The sequence below is a fragment of the Aulonocara sp. 'chitande type north' Nkhata Bay genome, linkage group LG9 (assembly GCF_057382095.1).
Source record: "Aulonocara sp. 'chitande type north' Nkhata Bay isolate Kocher_YH1m ecotype deep benthic linkage group LG9, A_spYH_male_GT1.1, whole genome shotgun sequence".
In the NCBI taxonomy this organism is placed as follows: domain Eukaryota; kingdom Metazoa; phylum Chordata; class Actinopteri; order Cichliformes; family Cichlidae; genus Aulonocara; species Aulonocara sp. 'chitande type north' Nkhata Bay.
Genome location: NC_141352.1, coordinates 17370564 through 17393697, shown reverse-complemented (window position 1 = coordinate 17393697; position 23134 = coordinate 17370564). Strand labels below are relative to the sequence as shown.

The 23134-nt window shown below is 42.3% G+C and overlaps 2 protein-coding genes across 7 annotated transcripts in view; one reads left to right on the top strand and one right to left on the bottom strand.

The window, feature by feature from the left end:
* ncoa2 (nuclear receptor coactivator 2) overlaps positions 1-23134 on the bottom strand; it is a 63955-nt gene that overhangs the window by 28991 nt on the left and 11830 nt on the right. For 5 of the 6 annotated variants that reach the window (XM_086306157.1, XM_086306156.1, XM_086306160.1 and 2 more), the window contains exons 2-4: positions 16926-17008; positions 1896-2003; positions 804-976 (exon numbers count right to left, since the gene is read on the bottom strand). In XM_086306157.1, the coding sequence (XP_086162283.1) occupies positions 804-976; positions 1896-1984 (262 nt within the window). In that variant the 5' untranslated portion in view covers positions 1985-2003; positions 16926-17008. The remainder of the gene's footprint in view (positions 1-803; positions 977-1895; positions 2004-16925; positions 17009-23134) is intronic. The other variant, XM_086306159.1, reaches the window with a different exon arrangement.
* Positions 10061-10813, top strand: LOC147321936 (zinc finger BED domain-containing protein 5-like). The gene has a single exon (XM_086305028.1). The coding sequence runs from the start codon at positions 10061-10063 to the stop codon at positions 10811-10813; it is 753 nt and encodes a 250-aa protein (XP_086161154.1).

Here is a 23134-nt window from a genome sequence, read left to right as displayed (position 1 = left end):
TTCATACACACCTCGAGTGGGCCACTCTTTGTCTACCAGCCACTCGGCTGTTTTTTCGGCTGTGCGACGGTAAAACATTAAGATCAGCACGTTCCTTCAAATTGAAGCAAGAGAAGAAGCCCTGTTTTTTTAAAAGCTTTAAGTGTTCTACCACTTACTAAAGACCCCTACTTCCCCACACACACACACACACACACACACACACACACACACACACACACACACACACAAAGAGGCAGCAGCGAGTACAACCAAACATGCTGATCGATTTGCCTGATGTTCTGGCTCAGAGCGTTCCTGGGAAAGACTGGCAGCCAACAAAAAAAAGAAATAAAAAAACTGCTCTGGCTCATCCACATTGTATGATGGAGTGTTGGAGGGAACATTAAATCAATTGTGCTGCTCTTTAATAAGAACACCAGTTACTGTGTATGAAACAGATCCTAAATCATAATATTTATGCTATCAGATCTGAGGTTTCTGTCAACACAAAGCCACCCGTGGAAGCTGTGTCGAACTTTAAAGGCACAACTAAGAACACAGCAACGAATTTGATTTGCAGCTGTGTCAAAGCCACTGACGTGTTTTCACTAAGGTTAGCCATGGTATAAAACTGGGCTTTATGACATAAAAAAAAAGCTGAAAGGGGAAAATTACAGAACTTCATGGGAATAAAGAAATAAAAAAATAAAATAAACAGCTCAAATAACTCCGTATTCCTTTCGCTGTTGCACTGTAGGGATCTTGATTGTTTCTGCAACAAAGTATCACGTTTCAAAAATATTAGAGGCTGCCATTTGTACCTTGCTCCTTTATTTGCCTGATTTGTTTCACAGTTTCCTTCAGGATTGCACATTTGTCAGGTTTGACATTGAAGTTGTCGATGTCGTTGAAGTTGGCGAAGATCAGCTCGGCGAGCTCTTCGATGTATTTGTTCTCGTGCTCGCGGTTACGCTTCTCGTTGCTCCGTTTGGGACTGCAGAGACAAAAACAGAAGGGTGAGAAACTGCACTGAGGACAGCAGTAACACAACACGGGCGATACAGATTGATGGCTAAAGGTTCAAGAGAGTGGAAGTGCATCAAACAGCTCCAGGGTAGCAAAGTCCATCCATCTATAAAACTACACCAGGGTTCCAGTGTCCACACATTTTTCCTGAGTAGGGCTGAAGAGGCCTCTCATTTTGAAAGCTGCCAAATGACAGCACACTGACAGTGCAATATATCTACTGAGGCATCGAGGAGAGTCAACACTAGTGTCAATTCATCCTTCTAGGAGCTTTCACGCTGCTAACATGGCACAAGGGTAAACCAATATTACACTTAGAGCCCGATTAAATATAGGATTTTTAACATTCTTGCCGACTTAAAAACTCTTTATTTCAATATGTCAGCCAATATTTTTCTCTTTCGTACACATGAAACAAACATTTCCCCCACATTGGATCTATATAGTTATTTATTTACGTTCTGATTTGCCAGACTCTGCTCAGTCAGCAGGTGGCTGTGTTTGTGATTGGGAAACTGAAGGGTGCCCTCTGGTCTACAAACTATTCAGCGTCAGTCAGCTGAAGGGTGTTTCTCTCGTCTTTTCCTTCATTAACAGTTATAAATGCAGATACCGATAGATTGGCAAATAGCTAATATAGGTCGATATTATCAGCCTGCTAATAAATCAGGTCTACTCCATTTATGTTACAATAGGTTAAAGAAAAATGTGTGCAGGAGATTGTGAACCGGACAACTTTGCAAAGTCGTTACTCATTTGTGTGGACCGACTAAAACTGGATCTGACCTTTAGTGCATGATAACTACTTTGCCCCACATTACATTTAACTGTACACAGCAAAAACTCGCAGAAATGTCAAAAACATAACTCCTAAAGGGACCAAATACCTGGGTCCAAGAAGTTCAGCAGAACATTCTTTGCGTTTCCGTGACTCTGCCCTGCCAGGGTCAGATGAGTTTTCGCCGACTCCACTCATCCTCAATGCATATCAGCGTCTGGAAAATGAACACAAAGAGGCACAAAAGAAGAGTTTTACATTTGAAAGAAATGCTTCAGCACTACAAGCATAGGCAGCTATATAATGTGAAGAACACCCATGCTGGCCTGTATACATGCCAACATCGGAATCTGCATACAACACACGCACACTCTACAATGTGCTGGGGGCACAGGCAGATCCACTCCAGGAGAAATGAGTGAAAATGGAGCAGAGAAAGAAATTCAATCATTTCTCTCTGATGGTGGAGCTCTCCCTAGAGAGACTGAAATGAGAACACAGCACCTTGCCCACAGCACCAGACTGCACGCTCAACCATGTACCAAGAAAAACCCATTTGTTACACAAAACCAAAGCAAAGCTGGCGCACATTAAGAGCAGAGTGGGTTTACAATGACAACATGTGTTCTTTGTTTAAGTGCCTCTGAGAATGCTTCACATTGGTTTGTAAGAGTCGCTTAAAATGTAAATGCAGGAATCATATCTTGTCTGTTCTCTCTGAACTTATGGAACAGACTGTAAGATTTTCAGTGAGTAAGAAATCATGTTGTGACCGTTTTGTGTTATCAGAACTGACAAGGAAGCTGAGACTTTGCTGAATTTGTCTCAAACCCTACATGCCAACACGTTTTGAATGCTGCTTTTACTCCAACCCTGAAAGCAACCATAGGCTGCCACTAAATGAAAGACAATCAATTATTGATCAGAGTAATGTCTTATTAATTACCACCTGATCTGAACATCTGATGGTGCCTAATGGACTTGGGTTTCAACATAAAAGGATATCCTTCTTTATAAAAAAAATGCATTAAAAAAAAACAACATTGCGTTGGCTCATGCAACATGATTAACTACACCTTTTTCTGCTTTCGGAGTTTGACAGAGCAAAGGAGGGAAGGTTAAAGGCAATTAAGACTAAGAAACAGGCAAACCTGGAGAAAGAAAATGGAAAAGTCTTTCCTCACTACAGTGCCCAAGATTGGGGCATGCTGTGTTGTTCTACGCTCTCAGCCACTCTAACCATGGAAACGGCTATGACATACACACACACGCCGCTTTACTGCTCAGCCATTACATAAGGAAGAACAGAGCAGAAAACAACACAATGTAGAGCAGAGTGGAAAGGAAAAGCTCGTCAGAAGCAGGCTAAACTAAAAGGAGAGAAAGTGACCATGCAAACTTGAGTCTGGCTCCCTCCTGGCCTGAAATGACCTACTTTAAGCTAATGGTAGGGTCTGTGCACAAATGGATGAAGCAGTCATGATTGGCCAGAGAGACAGAGGAGAATCTGAAGGGTAAAAGACATTCGGTTGACAAGCGACTTGAGCACTGTTGTTGGCCTGTACAGTGAATGAACAGAGCATGATACACAAACGTCACTGTGCATGTGCCCTTGTGTTACGCTCTTTCAAATGCCATTAGGCTGCTTTCATGCCGAGGCACTGTGCTGTTCACTGAATGTATAACAGTCTCTAAAAAGAGAGGTTACAACTTTTATTAATGACAACGGAAACAGGCAATTAAACCCTAATAGCTAAGTGGCACTCTCTGCTCCGATTGGCTGTGCCCTGGCTTTCAGGCACAAGTTACCATGGGAATTCTAGACCTGATTGGCTCCACCAGCCCCGCGAGGCCAGATATGATTGGTTGCTTCCGTCTCCTTGACATGGCAGTAATGATGGGTCATTGTACGTTGAGACAAATAAGAGAGACTGGATGTAGAAGGCACGTCTCAATGACACCAATACAGACAGCCAGACACCCTGGCAAGCAGGCTGGTAGGCCATTTTTGTTGCTGGGGGAGGGCTCTGATCTTCACATGGGCAAACTAGGAAAGGATTTCTAATCCTGGAAAATGCGCTGGTTCCCAGGGCAGCTATAAACAGCTGGGCACTGGTGTTCGTACTTACTATACGGGAGCTAAGATTTGACTTAATTATCAACATCACCCCCTCGGGAAGAGCTCCTCAAAGCTTAAATGCTCTTGGACACAGTAGGTATGAAGGAAGAGAATAGTGGCATGCTCCCCAAGTGTGTCTCTGGCATGATAAATTCTTATCCCCATCCCCCAGACCTGAAGTGATGTACACAATTATGATGACAGAGATCTCAGAGGTAACACAGAACATCACAGTTATAGTTCCAAATGCAGGGATGGCTATGCCTAACGACTCTGCCGTGATCCTTACCGACTTCCCATATGCATATGCTTTATTCAATTAAAAAAATAAATAAATACATAAATAAATAATTTACCACCATACTTGCATTTTGCTTGTAGCAGACTAGGTAGTAGCACGAGGGGAGAAGTGCAATTCAAAACAATTTAATTGGACTAAATGATATTTTAATGCAGGCTATGTTAAACTCTGCAATAACAGGGCTGATGAGACTCAACACAGATTAATGACCGCATAAGAGAGTAACCTCATTATGTAGGGGAGTGATTGGCATATTCTGGAAGGCATCTATCAAATGTTCAGTTCATCAAGCTGTCAGCTCATTTAGTTCATTAGTGCTGTAAGTTGAGACATATGGTCCATCACTCATTACAAGCTACCTTATGTTAGTCATACACAGTGTGACATCTGTGTAAGACCAAGCAGGTTTTGCCAAGATTCGCACAGTCACAATAAAAGAGAGCCGGGCCACTTCTAAACAAATATTCTTCACAAGCCAAAAGAGCTACAGAACTGACGGATAGTACCTCAGCTGGTCATACCACATGTCCACTGGAGTAAGAAAGTGAAATTGAAAAGAGAAGTGTGCCCATACACAAAATTTGGGCCTCTCCATGAACTCTTCCTACGCAATTAGGAGTTGCACAATCAAATTAGCACACATGTATGAGAATCAACAAATAAAAAACAAAATAGTGTTGTGGAATTTTACATAGCGATACTGTAACAATACACAGACACCAAATATTGGTATTTCATTAAATAAATGAAAATAGTCAGGGAATAGTAGCAACAAGAGGGCTTGACATTAAAATCAACCCCACAAAACCAAAAAAGACACCTCCTAATTCAGAGCAAGTTAATGAGTAAAAATTCATCAGCAATTTCCTTGCATCCACCAAACAAAAATTCATGGCTGCCTGGTCAGTGTACTGATTTTTTTTCCCCCCACATTTTGCCAATGACTACGAGCTGTGTTGACTAAATGTGTATTCGCGTTGCAACGATTGACTCCTACCAGGCAACCTGTGCAATCTTTCTGCAAAGAGTCGCGGCATGACTTGGACTGACTGCCACTGCACTCAGAGAGATGGCCACAGGTTTGCAAATAATACTGATTTATAAATGTAGACAACTGGTTGCTGGCTGTATTCTGGTCATATTCCTATAGAACGGGAAGGCTGATGAGCACAAATGTAATAATTAAATGTGAATTCCTATGTATGTAGACAGCAACAGATATGCGTTTTTGATGGGTTATCACAGCTAATTATTATATTATCAGATACATTTCCAAGTTGCATGTAATTGCCAACTTGACCCCATTCAGTTGCAGACTGATGGCAGACCAACTCCATGTTACATTAACATTCTGGTGATTCCCACATCTAATTATGATGTCATTATGTTGCCTAGCGGCCTCCTACCAATGGGTTAAAACCATCTATTTGTAGTTTATGTACCTATAGCACTTCATAATGGTTCATAACAATAAGACATAATCTAAATCTCATTAAAAAAAAAAATTGCTTTGCTATACAATGTCATTTTATGCTTTTTTTTTGTTGTTGCTCTTGACATTTGTCAACTATAAGGCATGGATCATAATCAAAATTAGATCATGAAATCCTCTTTAACATGTCAGTCAACTGGATTAACACAACCTTTTATACCAATTTTTCATTATACACTTCATAATAATGGATTGGATTTATATAGCGCTTTTCAAGGCACCCAAAGCGCTTCACAATTCCATTATTCATTCACTCTCACATTCACAGACTGGTGGAGGCAAGCTGTAGCCACAGCTGCCCTGGGGCAGACTGACAGAAAAAAAAAAAAAAAAAAAAAGTACATAGTAAAAAAATAAATGTCAATATTGTGCCATCGGCCCCTCTGGCCAACACCAGTAGGCGGTAGGGTAAAGTGTCTTGACCAGGACAGAGAGCCCAGGGATCGAACCGGCGACCTGCCGGTTACAGATGCGCTTCCCAACCCCCAGCGCCACGGTTGCCACTTCATGTATAATGTCTTTCACTTTTCTCATTGTGATTAACTATATCAGTTTTCAAACAAGCCAAACAATACCGCATCATGGGGAGTGTAGTAGTAACTATGGTAGTAAGCAAGTCAGTTTTGTTTGTTTGTTTTTTTATATCATGAGGAAGACCATGCAACCATGACAAACATTAGCCTGTAGACTGTAAGAGACTATCTGGAATCAATTTGTTTAAAAGGGGGATGTCTTTTACATACTTTACAGCTGGCTGCAGCGGGCTGGGAGGAGAGAGAGAGGAGGGGGAAAAAAAAATCAATGGGAAAGTACAATTCCATATAACATGAAAATGCAGCCATTCCTGTTCTATACTTTTCAAATCCACTTTGAGAAATTCTCCTCAAGGGCACATGCAGTAGTTGCTGCACGTGTTGTGGTCTAGTGTCTTTCACAAACCCTCTGGCATGTGGTCGCCTGCAGACAGCCTTGCATGTACCATCTGATTACAGAACGTCACTCGTACACAAGCCGGCCATCACACACTGGCCGTGGAAACTATAATGCCTGCATAATAATGCACTTGGAAATTATCCTGTGGTCACTGAGGTCCTCTAACACACGTTTCCATGCAGATTTTCCACAACTTGAAAGCTGTTAGGTCTCAGCTCATGTAAGTGCAGTAAACACTTACCCACTGCCCCAAATTGACACTTCATTACAGTTTTACATCTTTAGCGCATCTGTGTGGCTGATTCACAAGGCTGAATTAAAGGTCAGGTAATTAAACCTCTGTAACAGCCACACCCACTAGCATAGCAACACAACATTGATGACTTTCCAATAAAAGTATCCGATCAGTTTTAATCAGAATTATTGATTTTGTCAGAACTTAGACAGAAATGCAAATATGTAATGCTTCCCAGCGTATTAAAACACCAAAGTGTAAATAAAAATAAACCAAAAAACAAATGCAAGCAAAAAGCTGGAGAAATCAATTGACTTTGAAAGTACTCTGTGCACTTGAGGGAGGTGCTCATAGGTGAGTGTCATTGCTTATATCTTAGGTGTCACCTAAGTGCAGACTCTCCACAACGGACCTGGAGCCAACCAGTCTGGCGAGGATGGACTGAAGAGACAACGAGGGGCTGCTGCTAAGGTTGCCTCTGCTGCTTGAGGCAACCATCTTTCCTCTGATCAAACTCAGCTGCTTCAACCTTTACATGACATACACTATTAGATGGCAATGAGCACATCCACAGCACAAAACAGAATTTATCTGCATCTGTGAGGAGAGAATGGCACAATACAAAACACTTCACTTAAAGAATACACAGAAGCAGAGGAATTTGCTCTGCAGCGACTCAGCTGGGAAACAGTAAGATGAATAGATTAATGTGCAGTATCTCCACCTTTATGGGGTAATATGTGAGAAATCTTTTGAGCAATTTTAATAATTGAACTTTCATTCATGCACACAGAGAGGCTGGGAAAGAGCATTTTAATTCAGATAGGACTTTATAAACATTTACAACACCCTGAAGTAGGGCTGGGCGATATATTGCGTTTTTAAATATATCAATGTCTAAGGAGCTTGGAAAGAAAAGCGTCTGGACTTATTTGAGTTGCTTGAAGACGTTTCACTTGGGAGTTCCCCCCCAAAGATTTGGGGGGGGGGGATACTCCCACTGGGTTTAAATCTGGGACTCCCCACCATTTGACCTTAGAACTGAAGAAGCTTCTCGGATGAGAGGTGAAACGTCTTCAAGCAACTCAAAGAAGTCCAGACGCTTTTCTTTCAAAGCTCCTTAGACTACGATGACCTGGATGACTGAGAACCTTCACAGACATAAATATATCAATATATTTTTATGTGACAATATCGTTTATATAATGTTACTCTGCCTCGCCTTTCTCCTTCACTGAACACAACTTCCCCTCCCCCATCGCTTCCCCTGCAGGCAACGACAAGATGGACACGGCAGCTATCAAAGAGGAGCTGGTCGGTAAAAAGAAAACATTTGGAGATTACGATTTTAGTGCTGTCAGCGTTAATCTCGTTAAAATGACGTTAACGCCATAACTGCTGTCAGGGTGTCAGTCACTCAGTAGAACTTGGGAACAGAGCAGCTGCAAAATCTGTCTTTGTTATTATGCTCAGCGTCTTTTAGTTTACATTTTGACTGCACAATTGCGAGCTTTTTGTTATGCACAAAACCAACATTGTTTTATTTTATTTATGGAGCATTATTGTTTAATAAATGCTGATAATTTATTTGAGTAATTTTTTTATGTACATCTACGCTCTATGATAATAAAAGTGCCCGTGTGAGATCTGGGACACAGCATGACTAAGAACTCTTTTTGCTCTTACTTTATGGCTTTAAAAAAATATATATAATAATCGCGATATATATCGTATATCGCCATCCAACTAAAGAATATCCAGATATGAATTTTGGGCCATATCGCCCAGCCCTACCCTGATGTTTTTAGCTGTATTTCCAAACCGTTAACAATGCAACGGTTTCTGCTACCTTAAATGGGTTTGTAATACTCTTAACAGTATACAGCTCATATACCCACAAAAGGTGAACCAGGTTTAATGTGTGCCACCAAAGGGGGCCTTTAAAAAACACTGAATCACCCATTCTAGTCATACTATAATGATGGGGGAAAGGGATGCAACGCGGGGGGGGGGGGGGGGGGGGGGGGGGGGGGGGACTGTGTCTGATTGCCAAGAGGAGAGGGTATGTGCCAGTGTGCCATTCCTGTAATCATGTGGGTTAGCAGGGCTTTGATTATAGAGACACACCCAGTGATTCTGGAGCTCAGAGAGCTGGGCATGACTATGCATCAAACTGCATCAAAAGCTACTGGGGAATCGTTTGAAGTCTCCTGCACTATAATAATGAGAGCCCTTCCAGAAAGTGCAAAGCCTCTGTGGGGCACTGAACATTGTCTCGCTGGTGTGTAATCTCTCCTCAGTTGGCTCCTTGGTTCAACAGGCCCCCTGAGAGAGAAACGGAGAGCAAGAGTGCACCAATAAAGACTGCTTCTGGAGCGCTGCAACATGGTCCATTTATTTCCCACAAACTGAAGGGGAAATAGTGAAAGGGGAGGGGCACAGAGGACTCGTGGCTTCTCATTTTATGCTCTCGATATTTGCGATGGGTGAAAAGATGTGCAGAGAGTGCCAAAACACAAAGAAACATGACGGGATCATGTAAGATGGTATTAAAGACAAATGCGTTTGTCTTAAAAACAATATAAATATCAGCAAAATACCCAGTGGGGTGGGGTCTGCAGTGAACTGCTGACAGCTGCTATTACCTTAAACCAGATGTGATATTAGGCTTGGGCTGAGAAAGAGGCAAAAAGAGATGGAGGGATGTATGTGGTGATGGATTTAGTGTTTTGGAGCAATATGACAATGGCGCTTGAGTGATGGGTATTTCCCTGTAGATATATTCCATGTAGAGCAGGGGTGCTCAATACGTCGATCGCGATCGACCAGTCGATCGCAAAGGTAGTATTGGTAGATCGCATGGCATTAAAAAAAATAGATGCCAGCCTATCATCCATCCCGTCACTTGATTGATACAGGGAAGCCAGTCAGATGACATCGGATTTTTTTCTGACGCTTAGGTCGCTGCGCATGTGCAAACAGCGGCGCGAAGTGTAGTAAAACTGACAAGCTAGTCAGCGAGTTTTTAGCTCTCGGTTTTTTCTAAACCTAAGAAAGGGTTAAAAATGAGTGAGGGAGCTGGACCAAGTAAGAAGACAAAAACGTATCACTTTCATACGGAATGGGAGGAAGACTTTTTTTTCACGATGTCATTTTCGAAGTGCGTTTGCCTCATCTGCCAGGCTGCCATCGCAATGCCAAAGAAGGGAAATGTGGAGCGGCATTTTCGAACTGTTCACGGAAAATACGACACTACATTCCCGCCGAAAAGCGAGCTAAGAAAGAAAAAGGTGAAGGAACTAAAATCCCAGTTGTCCGGACAGCAGTCATTTTTCACACAACAAACTTCAAAAGCGAAAGCCGCCACCGAAGCATCGTTCCGGGTGAGTCACATCATCGTTAAAAACAAGAAGTCTTTTCAAGATGGAGAGATGGTAAAAGAGGCATTCGTTGAAGCAGCTGACTCATTGTTCCGAGACTTTAAAAATAAGGCAGAAATAACATCTTCGATCAAAGCTCTCCAGCTGTCAAGAAGTACAGTTACACGGCGCTGTGAAGCCATGGCGGAGGATTTAACCCAGCAACTTTGGAAGGACATCGGAGATTGCCAGTGTTTCTCACTGCAGTTGGACGAATCTACGGACGTGAGTGACACAGCCCAGGTGTGCATTTTCATTCGTATGGTGTTTACTGATATCACTGCAAAAGAAGAGCTATTAACAGTCCTGCCCATGAAAGAACAGACGCGAGGAGAGGACATATTTCAGTCGTTCAAAAACTTTATCGAGAAAACCCAGCTCCCAGTGTACAAATTGGTGTCTATTACCACAGATGGAGCACCCGCAATGGTTGGCCGCTTGAATGGATTTATTGCCAAGTGCAGGCAGGACGATGCTTTCCCGGACTTCCTAAATTACCATTGCATAATCCACCAACAAGCGTTATGAGCTAAAATGCTCAACATGAAGGAGATCATGAATGTTGCAACAAAGATCGCCTGTTCTATTCGCGCCAGATCTCTTCAAAGACGGTTATTTCGTGCACATCTGGAGAAGGCTGACTGCGACCACTCTGAGTTGTTGCTACACACTGACGTGAGGTGGCTTAGTCGAGGGAAATTCCTGCAAAGATTTCGAGAGCTCTGTCCGGAGATTAAGGAGTTTTTCCGTGTAGCTGGACAAGCAGAATACATGCAACTTAATGACGGTCAGTGGCTGTTAGACTTGGCATTTTTAACCGATCTGACAAACATGTTGAATGACCTTAATCTACAGCTGCAAGGAAAAGACAAAACAGTGATCAACATGATCAGCTCAGTTAATGCTTTCAAACGAAAGATGCAACATCTCTCTTTAAAGCTGCAGCGCCATGATTTGATAAACTTTCAAAACCTGGCGTCAGAGCTGGAGATGCAAGGGATGGCCTGTTTGCAACTTGACAGTGCACGCTACACAGAGCAGATTGACAATTGTCTGTCAGAGTTTGACAAACGCTTTCAAGACTTTTCTTTGCTCGAGCCAGTCGCTACCTTCATGTGCTATCCTTTTCGGGAAGATGCTGATGTCGATTCACTCGCATCAAAAATTGCAAAACTATTTCACCTGAACTCTTCTGCAGTGGAAGATGAGATTTTGACACTACAAGCCGACATTGAGCTGAAGTCCAGAGATCATGGACAGTTCTGGAACTTACTCACAGAAGTAAAGTACCCCAACATGAGGAAATGTGCTGCCTCTTTGACTGCATTATTCGGCTCCACTTATTTATGTGAGTCATCATTTTCCCACATGAACATCATTAAGTCCAAGTACCGTTCCACCATGACTGATGAACATTTGGAAGTGTGTTTGAGGCTGGCCGTCAGCAGCTACTCTCCGGACTATGCATCCCTGGCTGATTCAATTCAGTGCAAGTCATCAGAGTAAACTCAGGTAATGACAAAAAATTTACATTGTTAATTGTGTTGTGAAATATTGGATATTGCGGTTATGCATGTATATACATTGTAGATATAAAGAATCCTCAATATATTTATAAATAAGTATATGTTTTGGATTTTTGTAGTGGGTAGATCATGTTGACTTGGTCATTTTATAAGTAGCTCACATGCGGAAAAAGTGTGAGCACCCCTGATGTAGAGGAATCAATGGTGAACTGTGATTACAATAATTCAGAGTCAGTAAATGAACAGAGGGGACAGCAACACAGCACGTTTTGTTTTGTCTTGGCTTTTGTTTTGTTTTTTCCCCATTTAAGAGAAGGTTTGCAGAGTGTAATGGCTTGTGTTTAGTGGTTCAAATGAGTGGTTCAAATCTGCAACAAAGGTTAACTTTCAGTTCTCTCCTCAAAAACATAATCACTTACCCACCTATACGCTTACCATGACATTTAAACAACCATTGTTATGAGGGTTAGCCAGTAAACAAAGTAAATTCTTTATTCAAATTACATGTGTCCAAAAAATTAGACACAAACACACAAACAGACCACTGCTGATTAAATCAACAGAGAGGTAGGATATTTGCCTGCTACCAAGTCCCACTCAAGCATTTGTCCGCTCTAGAATCACTGCAAGGTAATGGCTCTAAAGTGCCCGAGTGCAACCAAGAGCCCAGTCCCCATTTACTGAAAGCTGATCACGCTCATCAATCTTTTAACGCTGGCAGTCACTTCAGGATGTCGCAGGATGCGAAGCAGAGGTCTGTCGGTATAATAAGCACAGAGTGCTGGCTTCTGGCTGTCCGAGAAACACACAAGATTGGTCAGATAGGTGAAGTGAAGTGTCAGCTATCGAGGGATGGTGAAATTGATTAACTGGTATAAGTAAGCGACTCCCCACAACAATCCAGTCAACAATTCATCTGTGGCTGACAGCAATGCCAGAAAGGAGATTCAGATATCACTGCACAAATCCGATTACGGAAGAAGCTGGAAGTAGGGAAACTATGAGCTGATCTTTGAAGTATCAGTTGCTTGATTATTTACTTGCAGCTGTATATGGCAGTACTAAAGGAATTACCACGGTTTCTACAAAGGTCAATAAAATGTAGCCTGATCTTCATCTAAACCACAACTGTAGAAATGCACTGATGAAAGTACTGAAAGTGCGTAAATCTCTGTTTTAATGAATCCCCCTAGAGTCAGGTGTTCCAATCAAGGAGATGCTACTGAAAGTGTGACTTGCAGAAGGTTCCCCTCCCTCTAGATTAAGCCATTTTTTATGTCATGTCTTAAGATTGAGGCACAATTCCCACCAACCGCTCAGAATTTTCAAATGATCTCAGAGGAAGTGGCATAAAATTTAAGAAAGGTTAGAAAAGCATTTCTAATTACTTTGGCATTCATGAAGTAAAAAAGACACCAAGAATGTCTACAAGTCATGTAGTCATCATTGTCATAGGAGTGGAACAAGTTTAAAAAGGATAAAATTCAGGTTTTTGAAAGGCCGAATTGAAGAGTACTGACCTTAACTGAACTAAGATGCTTTGGCAAGACAGAAAGGTCTATTCAATAAAAATAAAAAAAAACACACAAACAAACAAAAAAAACAACAACCCCAAAACAAAACACTCAAATACTCAAGTATAAAAGGAACAGGAACAGTCTAAAATTCCTCCTAATAATTGTGCAATAAGTATCTGCAGGAAAGGAGTTACTAAAGTTAGAGTTTCATGTTAATAGTTTAGTCTGATTGTGTGTCTAAAACTATGACTTGGATGTAGATGAGAACAAAACAGAGCACTCCAACAGCTCAAACTTTATTTTGCAACTGTACTGTGCGGTGCTGAGAACTGCATACCATCTTTTTTTTTTTTTTTTAAATATTCACTGTGCCACTGTGGATCAGCACGTGGCAGCGCATTCAAGCCACACAGACACACTTAGAGTGTAGCTACGTTAAACAAGTGCAGGCTGCATCAAAAATACAACAAAACTCAGAACATGAAGAAGAAAATCCAGTTTTAGCAACAGCAACCAAAACCATGCCATCTTATGCAAACTATTATGATGATGAATCCCCTCAGAAAATGGTGTAAGAACAGTGAGCAATACAATAATCCCAGGCCCCAACTGAAATGTAACCTTTAAAATAACAGAAACTTAGTAGTAGTAGTACTGGTTCCAAGAGTAAAACATTCTTTCCCATCCATCCATCCATCCATCCATCTTCATCCGCTTTATCCGGGGCCGGGTCGCGGGGGCAGCAGCCTAAGCAAAGAGGCCCAGACCTCCCTCTCCCCAGCCACCTCCTCCAGCTTATCCGGGGGAATACCAGGGCGTTCCCAGGCCAGCCGAGAGATATAATCTCTCCAGCGTGTCCTGGGTCTGCCCCGGGGCCTCCTCCCGGTGGGACATGCCTGGAACACCTCACCCAGGAGGCGCCCAGGGGGCATCCTTGTCAGATGCCCGAACCACCTCAGCTGGCTCCTTTCGATGTGGAGCAGCAGCTGCTCTACTCTGAGCCCCTCCCGGATGGCCGAACTTCTCACCCCATCTCTAAGGGAGAGGCCAGCCACCCTTCGGAGGAAGCTCATTTCTGCCGCTTGTATCTGCGATCTCGTTCTTTCGGTCACTACCCACAGCTCGTGGCCATAGGTGAGGGTAGGGACGTAGACAGACCGGTAAATTGAGAGCTTCGCTTTTACACTCAGCTCCCTCTTCACCACGACGGACCGGTGCAGTGTCCGCATTACTGCAGCTGCAGCCCCAATCCGTCTGTCGATCTCCGGCTCCCTTCTCCCATCACTCGCGAACAAGACCCCGAGATACTTGAACTCCTCCACTTGGGGCAGGAACACATCCCCGACCCGGAGTGGGCACTCCACCCTTTTCCGGCTGAGAATCATGGCCTCAGATTTGGAGGTGCTGATCCTCATTCCCGCTGCTTCACACTCGGCTGCGAACCGTTCCAGTGCGAGCTGGAGGCCCTCACCCGATGAAGCCAACAGAACCACATCATCTGCAAAAATCAGAGATGAGATTCTGAGGCCACCAAAGCGAAAGCCCTCCGCCACTTGGCTGCGCCTAGAAATTCTGTCCATAAAAATTATGAACAGAACCGGAGACAAAGGGCAGCCCTGGCGGAGCCCATCACCCACCGGGAACGAGTCCGACTTATTGCCGGCAATGCGAACCAAGCTCTTGCAACGGTTGTATAGGGATCGAATGGCCCGTAGCAATGGGCCAGACACTCCATATTCCCGCAACACCTCCCACAGGACACCCCGAGGGACACAGGCGAATGCCTTCTCCAAGTCCACAAAACACATGTAGACTGGTTGGGCAAACTCCCATGCACCCTCAAGTATCCTGGAGAGGATAAAGAGCTGGTCCAGTGTTCCGCGACCAGGACGAAAACCGCATTGTTCCTCCTGTATCCGAGGTTCGACTAATGGACGAACTCTCCTTTCCAGCACCCTGGCATAGACTTTCCCAGGGAGGCTGAGGAGTGTGATCCCCCTGTAGTTGGAACACACCCTCCGGTCCCACTTCTTAAAGATGGGGACCACCACCCCGGTCTGCCAGTCCACAGGTACTGCCCCTGATCTCCACGCAACATTGCAGAGGCGTGTCAACCAGGACAGCCCTACAACGTCCAGAGCCTTCAGGAACTCGGGGCGGACCTCATCAACATCAACATTCTCTCCCCTCACACACAAAATGGTTGAAAAGGTCTCTCACTTGCAAGAACAGCTGAATCTGGACACTGTTAAGCCTTTAAAGCCGGTCGGAGCGGGCACGCTCCGTTTTGCAGAACTATTTTTAAATCCCACATAGAACCGGAACCATGTAAGCTAGTGCAATAGTTTTTTTTGCATATGAAACCGGAGGAGTTGTACTTACATCTTATGCCATCAGCTTGTCCTAGGTCACGGTTTCCTTCCACATATAGCTTTGCAAAAATTGCATAAAAAGTGCTTGCAGGAACAAAAACATAATATTCCAGAAACACGCTTTGCCGATCCGATCAGCTGTTCGTAAAACTTCCTACATTGAAATAGACGTCAGCGCGAACGATCGCATGTCCGACATGACCTGCCCGAAACTGGAAGTGACGTCATTTTCACGGAAAATGTGGTTTTTTTTACTTGTAGGCCTTAAAAGCCCATACTGATGTTTTTAAAAGTTATGTTTGACTTTATGCTTTTCTGAATAGTTTCTGGGATGCTTAGAACTCAAATTGCACTGCTTTAAATAGTTTATTTTGATGCACATGCTGTTTTTTTGCAAATTTGCATCATAGGTTTGTTTTTTCTGCAGTATTTAATAATTGGTGTATCTCAAAAATAAAACTATGAAGACACTCAAAATAAATTTCCTGTTGTTGTAAACTATTTTTTGCAACTTTTTTGTATTTAAAGTTTTGAGGGATAAACCCATTAAATTTCTCCAAGTAGAAGTATATGTAAAAAAACAAAAACGATTTTCAATTTTTTTATAGTTTATTGCACTTTTTTGCAATTTATGTAGTTACTATGGACTTAATGCATACATATAATTAAAATTGGGCTATAATGGTTGTATTGATGTATAGCAACTTGAAATGCTCCCAAAAAATGGCACTACAGCATGTAAAAATATAAAGTAAGCTCTGGCGGACTTGGTTCTATGCTAGGTCTTAAAGGGTTAAACACAAAGAAAGGGGCCAGGCAAGAGCTGTGGTAGATCAGGAGAGACGGTTAAGAAGGCCTCGATCTCCCAGTAATATCTGCATCAGGCAGACTGATCCCTCCAAAGGGAGCTCTAACCTGTAACGAAAATCTTCACTGTGTAGCTGCTCCTCTCTTAAAACTACAAAACTGATCTAAGAAGCTGGAGATAATAGAACACATGAACAAGGTGCTGAAGAAGACATGCAAGATTGTTTTCAGACAAGCTTGAAGACAAATCTAAACTCCCCCCCCCATAACTTATTAAGGATTGAAGAAAAAAAAAGAAGGTTTGAGCCTTGCATCATCAGTACATCTGGTCTCTCTGTGTTTGGAGAGGAGTGCTTATTTGCCATGTTGCACAGCAGAGTTGCGTTAAACAAGAATTGGCTTTGGCTTTGCTTCTCACCTTGGCTTCAGTCCAGAGAGTCCCTCAGGCCATTGCTGCAAGACGTTAATGCTAGGAAACCTTTATGCATCATCCACTTCTCCCTGATGAAAGAAATAACAGCAGAATTGGGGTCCACAGTCCACAGTGTGAATCAGCACAACTCAGGACAAAAATAAATTAAATCTGTAACTGTGGTATATTAGAACATGTTCTAAGTCAATAATGCAACATCTGCATGTTGTAAAGTGAAGACATATCACGAAGCAGAAAGCCTGGCCTTATTTTCTTGCAACTGTAGCATTAACAGTTTACATTAAGTTAGTGTGAAACTGCAAGTTAGTCGTCTGCAGTCTTATAATATCCTTGGGGATTGTGAAGCCTATTACATCGTGGAAGACAGTGAGCACCTTTTTAATCATGGCATACAATTAATTAGATCCAGAAAAAAAGGTTTCAATTTTAAATGATATTCCCACTTGGGTAATTATAAAATGCAATGGTAACTTTAAAAAGGACTCTGCCAAGTTATTTGGCTACACTGGGGGGTGGGGGGGTGGGGAGTAAATGAAAGGCTTCAGTAGCCTCACGCAGTCGTCCTTCTGCATGAAGGTGCCAAGTGAGTCAGCCGAAGGAATTCACTCATGTGATGTCATGTGCTGACATAAGAGTAAACTGATTCCTCTCGTGAACGCTACACAACTGCACGGCTAGAAGCCATGTGGAAAGGTGATATTTGGCATTCTCAACTGCTGCACACGACACACTTCAATACCTGGCATCTAAGAGGAGTCAGGGAAGGGTTACCAAATACTTTAAAGACAAAAATAAATTAACAATTACTGTCAATCTGCACGAATTAGCTCACATGTCTGGAAAAACTGCTACAGTCAATTTCATTTAAAGAAAAATGTCAGTATTACTGTATTTATCAGCTCCACCTTTCATTTCCTCTTTCTAGTGGCTCTTAGTTTTCATCCTCTGGAGGAATTTTCACTAATGCGATCACATGCGAACTCACAAAAAACCCTTAATCTGTGGGCTGAGCGCGAAAACACTATAGAGTTGCTTTAACATTAATATTCTGTACATGCTCAACTGGATCAATACATGTCAGAAGCTATAATCAAAAATAAAATGGATCTCACGGATCTGTTGTTTGGATCATGAGGAGTTATTGCTATGATGCACCACAGGGGGGAAAAGGGTGGGTTACGAGTAATGCTGAAGCATCCTTCCCATTACATCACTTTAACTGGCAGGTAGCATCTCTCCAATCTCATCTAACAATATCAATAGTTCCTGTGACACAGGGAACCCGGTGGTGACATTACCGGTGTCATCGCAGACTAGGATCAAGAGTCATAGCAGAAATATGCAAGACACAAGCATACAAATTATGTAATTAAAACTGAGCAGAGCTGCCCCTAAGAAAAAGGCGGCGTCCCTTTAGATCCATGGAACCTTCATGTTGTGATTGCAAAAACAACAACAACAAAAAACCAAACACACACACACACACACACAACACTGTCAAGCCAAGCTACCACTGTGCTTAAGCCGCAACATTAACTGAGTTATGTACTAACATTTATCCAGTAAGACACAGACACACAAAAGACGCTTGCTACTAAAAAGGCCACAAAACCTCAGTACTAGAAGTCACAAAGTTGCAGACTCACTAACAGTGCTGGTCACACAAACCTCAAAACCTGTCACTGCGCTCTGTATGGCCTCAGTCCAACCATCTGTTGGCATTTAGAAAGAGGTCAAAGATCATGAGGTCAGAAGTTCAGGTTCCCCTTAAACAGACTTCAGCCAATTAAACAGTTAACTGATAAAAGACAGTTTCATTATACGCAGCAAAAATCCCAGCTGAATGAAAGAGAAGCTACAAACTATGAGGGAACTATGAACTACTATTTTATCAATAGCGTTTACTTCCAGGTTTACACAGCTATAAGGTGGAATCAAATGTGTGCGTGAGACTTGCACTCCACTCTCTGATATGACACATCAGATGGAGAGCTGATGCTGCTATGTGGATCTCACTAAATCAGGGACTACAATCACCCACTACATTTTTAGTTAGTGAAGTTGGGAGTCGACCACACTGGAAGAGGGGCTTACTAGAGAGGCAGCATGTTACCGCTGTGTTATATCCTGACATTAGTTTGCTCTGCTGTGATGCATACTCTGCCACAGGCTCTTCAGATATGCTATTCAAGACCTAATCAGCATTTCTAAGGAGCCAGTTATGGTGTACTTTACATTTGGCTTGTAGTGCTCATTATCCATGTAGATAAGTGCGGTGCTAATTGACAAGATAAGATAAGACGAGATAAAATTCCCTTTATTAGTCCTGGGGTTGGGAAATCATTACGGCAGAAAAATGAAGAGTACAGGAATAAAATAAATAGATATTGTTATTGTTAGTGTGTTCCTTGATTTTTGGTGCCCACTTAGGGCTGTGCGATATGAACAAAATCTCATATCCCGATATAACAATTCTATCGTCCCGACAACAATATAAATCACAAAAATGTAACATTTTCTGTAATCTCGGGCAGCTCGACTTGCGGGAAGTGTTTCCAGCTGCGCATCGTGTACCTGGAGTCGAGTGTTTTAACCGATGCATGAAACTATACATTTTTAGACATAAGTTGTAACGGCCGCCGTTTTCTTTTTGAGTATTTATTACATGGCGTGCTGCGGGGAAAAGCCTATTCTAACGTTTGAGTCTAAGGTTTATTTTTTTAGCACCTGGCGGCTCTTTTTTACTTCTCATCCGTAAATAATCTGCTGTCTATGCACACAGCAACAGATATATGATTATCGACAACTTGTCACAGTTTCTGTACTATCAGAAACAGATTGCATGTAATTGCCAACTTGATCCCATTTAATCGCAGACTGACAGCAGTCTGACTCTGTCTTACGGTAACATTTATAACAGGTTTTAGTGTCCATGTTGCTTTTTTTCAGCAGTATCATGATAATATTGTATTGTTGAACCTTAACAGCAAGACAGACTATTGAACATTGCACAGTTTGAAAACTATTGTACTCAGAGATATATCAGACCTCAGACAAGCCTTAGTTCATAGCCTTAGTTTGTAGGAACCGGGTCATGATTCCTGGAAAGACATTGCTGTTAAGTGACAAATGTATTTTTTTGGCACATTGAGTACCACAAGGCAAGTGCCATCAAGTTCCATTATACTCAGAGGGCAGAAATTTCTAAAGCCAAAACTGGGTACCCCACACCAAAGCAATTTTGATTGGTAACATTTTTGCTCTGGTTGATGCCGTTATCTAAAGCCAAAACTTAGTAGTTGCAATCCCTTACTGCTTACTGTTCATTTTGAGTCAAAGACTTTGTCATTGAGGCTGGGCTAAACAATGCTACAAAGCCAGCCAATCAGGTTTTCATTGGACAAAGGGTAGATAGTTCATGACCATAAGAGCCAGGTCACACAAGGGTTAAGCACCAATGGAGCTATAGCTATGTGCCTTCTGAATAGGGCACTAATGGCCATCAATTTAATTAAAAAATAAAAATAAAAATAAACAAAAAAGGTTGATGCCTATCCTCATGGAAATACCTGGCCGTTAAGTCCTTTAAGCCATTGTGATGTCAAGATATGGTCAAGACGCTGTGGTAAAAAGAAAGGCAAAGGAGAAACTGCAAGGTGTACAGCATTTTGCCAAACTGAGATTTCCTACGATCTTGAATAGTTGTGATGATGATGATGATGCTGATGGCGAGTGCTAGCTAAACAGAATCAGCCTGAGGTGTTGGGTTGAGATCTAGTGACCGCAAACGCAAACGCAAAGAGCATTCACATACTTATTTAAACACCGAGTCCCCCCCTCATATCTTATGAAGTGGGACATTGTCACCATTGGATACCATTCTTATCAGGAAATAAATGTGTCATCGTAGGATGACGATAATCATTCTGAACAACTTGTACAGATTTTCATTTACTGCTACAAAGAATACAAGCAGCAAGCACAAAAGGGGAGAGAAGGAAAGAGCCTGCTATCTAAACTATTTGACTAAAAATTCAGTGATTTTTAATCCAGTGATCAGTGAGATCAGCATATACAGAGATACGCTCATTAATAATTCAAAAGACTGGTGCAGATGAAGCCCGGTGTTTGGTGCACTTACATATGTTGCTCAAATAGCAACAGCTAGCACCTTCAACTGTGACCTCACTGGGAGTAAACGCAAATGTATAACGACCGTAATGACATTAATAACGTGTGATGTGAAAGGTGAGTCACAGTGACAAGAGGAAGCACATGGATACATGTGTGTGTGTAGCTAAAAGAGCCACGGGAACACGAGGTTGAGAAAGGGTGTGAACAGAAAGAATAATCTGTGGCCAATTGTATCAAATTTTAGGATGATCTGGAACTTGTCTTGTGACTTCTCTATATATCGACTGCATATCTGTGTGTGTGTGCGTGGGGGTGGGTCTGCCATCTTTTATTGGTTGTCACAGTTTGTAAGGAATTAGTTCCCATGGCGCCTGAAGCTGTACAGTGGAAGCAGAATCAGGATAAGGCTCCATGTTAGCGGGGGGGGGGGGAGGGGAGGGCAGATCAGCTGACACAACTATGTCACTTTCTCAGCCAAAGACTGAGACAATGTGACAGGCTAACAGTCACTGCAAACACACACAAAGACTGATGAATCTGCAAAAGGCTTAAATAAACGTGCTTCAGTTTTTAGTTCTATGACAGTAGCAAGGATAGGGAAACGGTTCCAAATGCTGTCTTCTGCTTCACGCTACACTGTAAGCATGAGCCCGGTAATCATCTGTGAAGCATGTTTAGGGGGATGACTTTAAACCTCAGCATTACCTGATTAAGACAACTGCTGCTGCTCTGATAGTGGAACATGTAATTGGACAAGACAGACTAAAGACCTACGCAAAGCACCCTTCTCTTCCTCTCTCACCATTCCTTCCATTTACACTGTATCCCACTGAAACACTTGTATATGCCAGGTCAAGTAGACCCTAACCTATTTGACCTACACTTGGCAAAGCACACACTGACTATCTCAGTGGAAATTACTAACAGGAAGCAGTCAGTAGTAGCTGAGTTGGTAGCACCACTGCCTCACAGCAAGAAGGTCCTGGTTTCAAATGCAAGCATGGTTATCCTCAAACTTGTGTAAATGTCATGCACTAACTTAGTGTCCAGGTGGCGGGGAAAAACCCACACAAAAGATTCTTGATCTCAACAGTTTCACTTCCTGGTTTCATAATTTGCCAAAAAAAAAAAAAGAAAGAAAAAAAAACCCCCACACACAATCATCTAACACAACAGTAATTCATACTTTTCAAAACATAGAGATGCTTAGAGATGGACAAATAGAAAAGCCAGGGCTTAAGTTCCTTAAACTTGCCTTGTGATTGCTGGGGGGTTACATATTCCTTATTGGGCACACATTGGATGTTAGGCTCTAAACGGCTTGAAAAGACTGAAGATCTGGATCACTTAAACTCTGGTGTCATGTTTTCTGAAGAACTGAAGCACAAATTAAATCTAAATTGAAAAGATTATAAATGAAAATAGCTTAGAAGTTTTAGTAGGTGCGATTTTCTGCCCCTGCAGTTCAACTTGTGTGTTCAGAGGTGCTCTTCTGCAAATCTTGGTTGCATGTAACCAGTGGTTGTTGAGTTACTGCTGCCTTGCTATCAGCTTGAAGCAGTCTGACCATTCACCACTGACCTCTGGCATCAAAGCAGCATTTTAACCCAGAGAACTGCCACTCACTGGATTTTTTCTCTTTTTAGACCATTCGTTGTAAACCCTAGAGATGGTTGTGTGGGGAAAATACCAGTAGATCAGCAGTTTCTGAAATACTCAGCGCAGCCCATCTGGCAACAACAACCATGCCACGTTCAAAGTCACTTAAAACACCCTCCTCCTCCATCCTGATGCCCAGTTTGAACTTCAGCAGGTCTTGTCGACGATGTCTACGTAGCGTTTTACTGCGTTTGGCCTCATTCCAAAATGTTTTTTTCTGTGACTTCAAAAGAATTTTAACTAGACCCAACAATACCTTTCAGTCCTTATTAGTGCGCATTTATCTAGTGCATAATGGTTTTATACCTTTAGTGCACATGGCTATTGTGCACTAGATAAATGTTGCCCAGCTTGTACCTGAAAGAATAACAAACTAACAGATAAAAGCATTTGGAAATTTT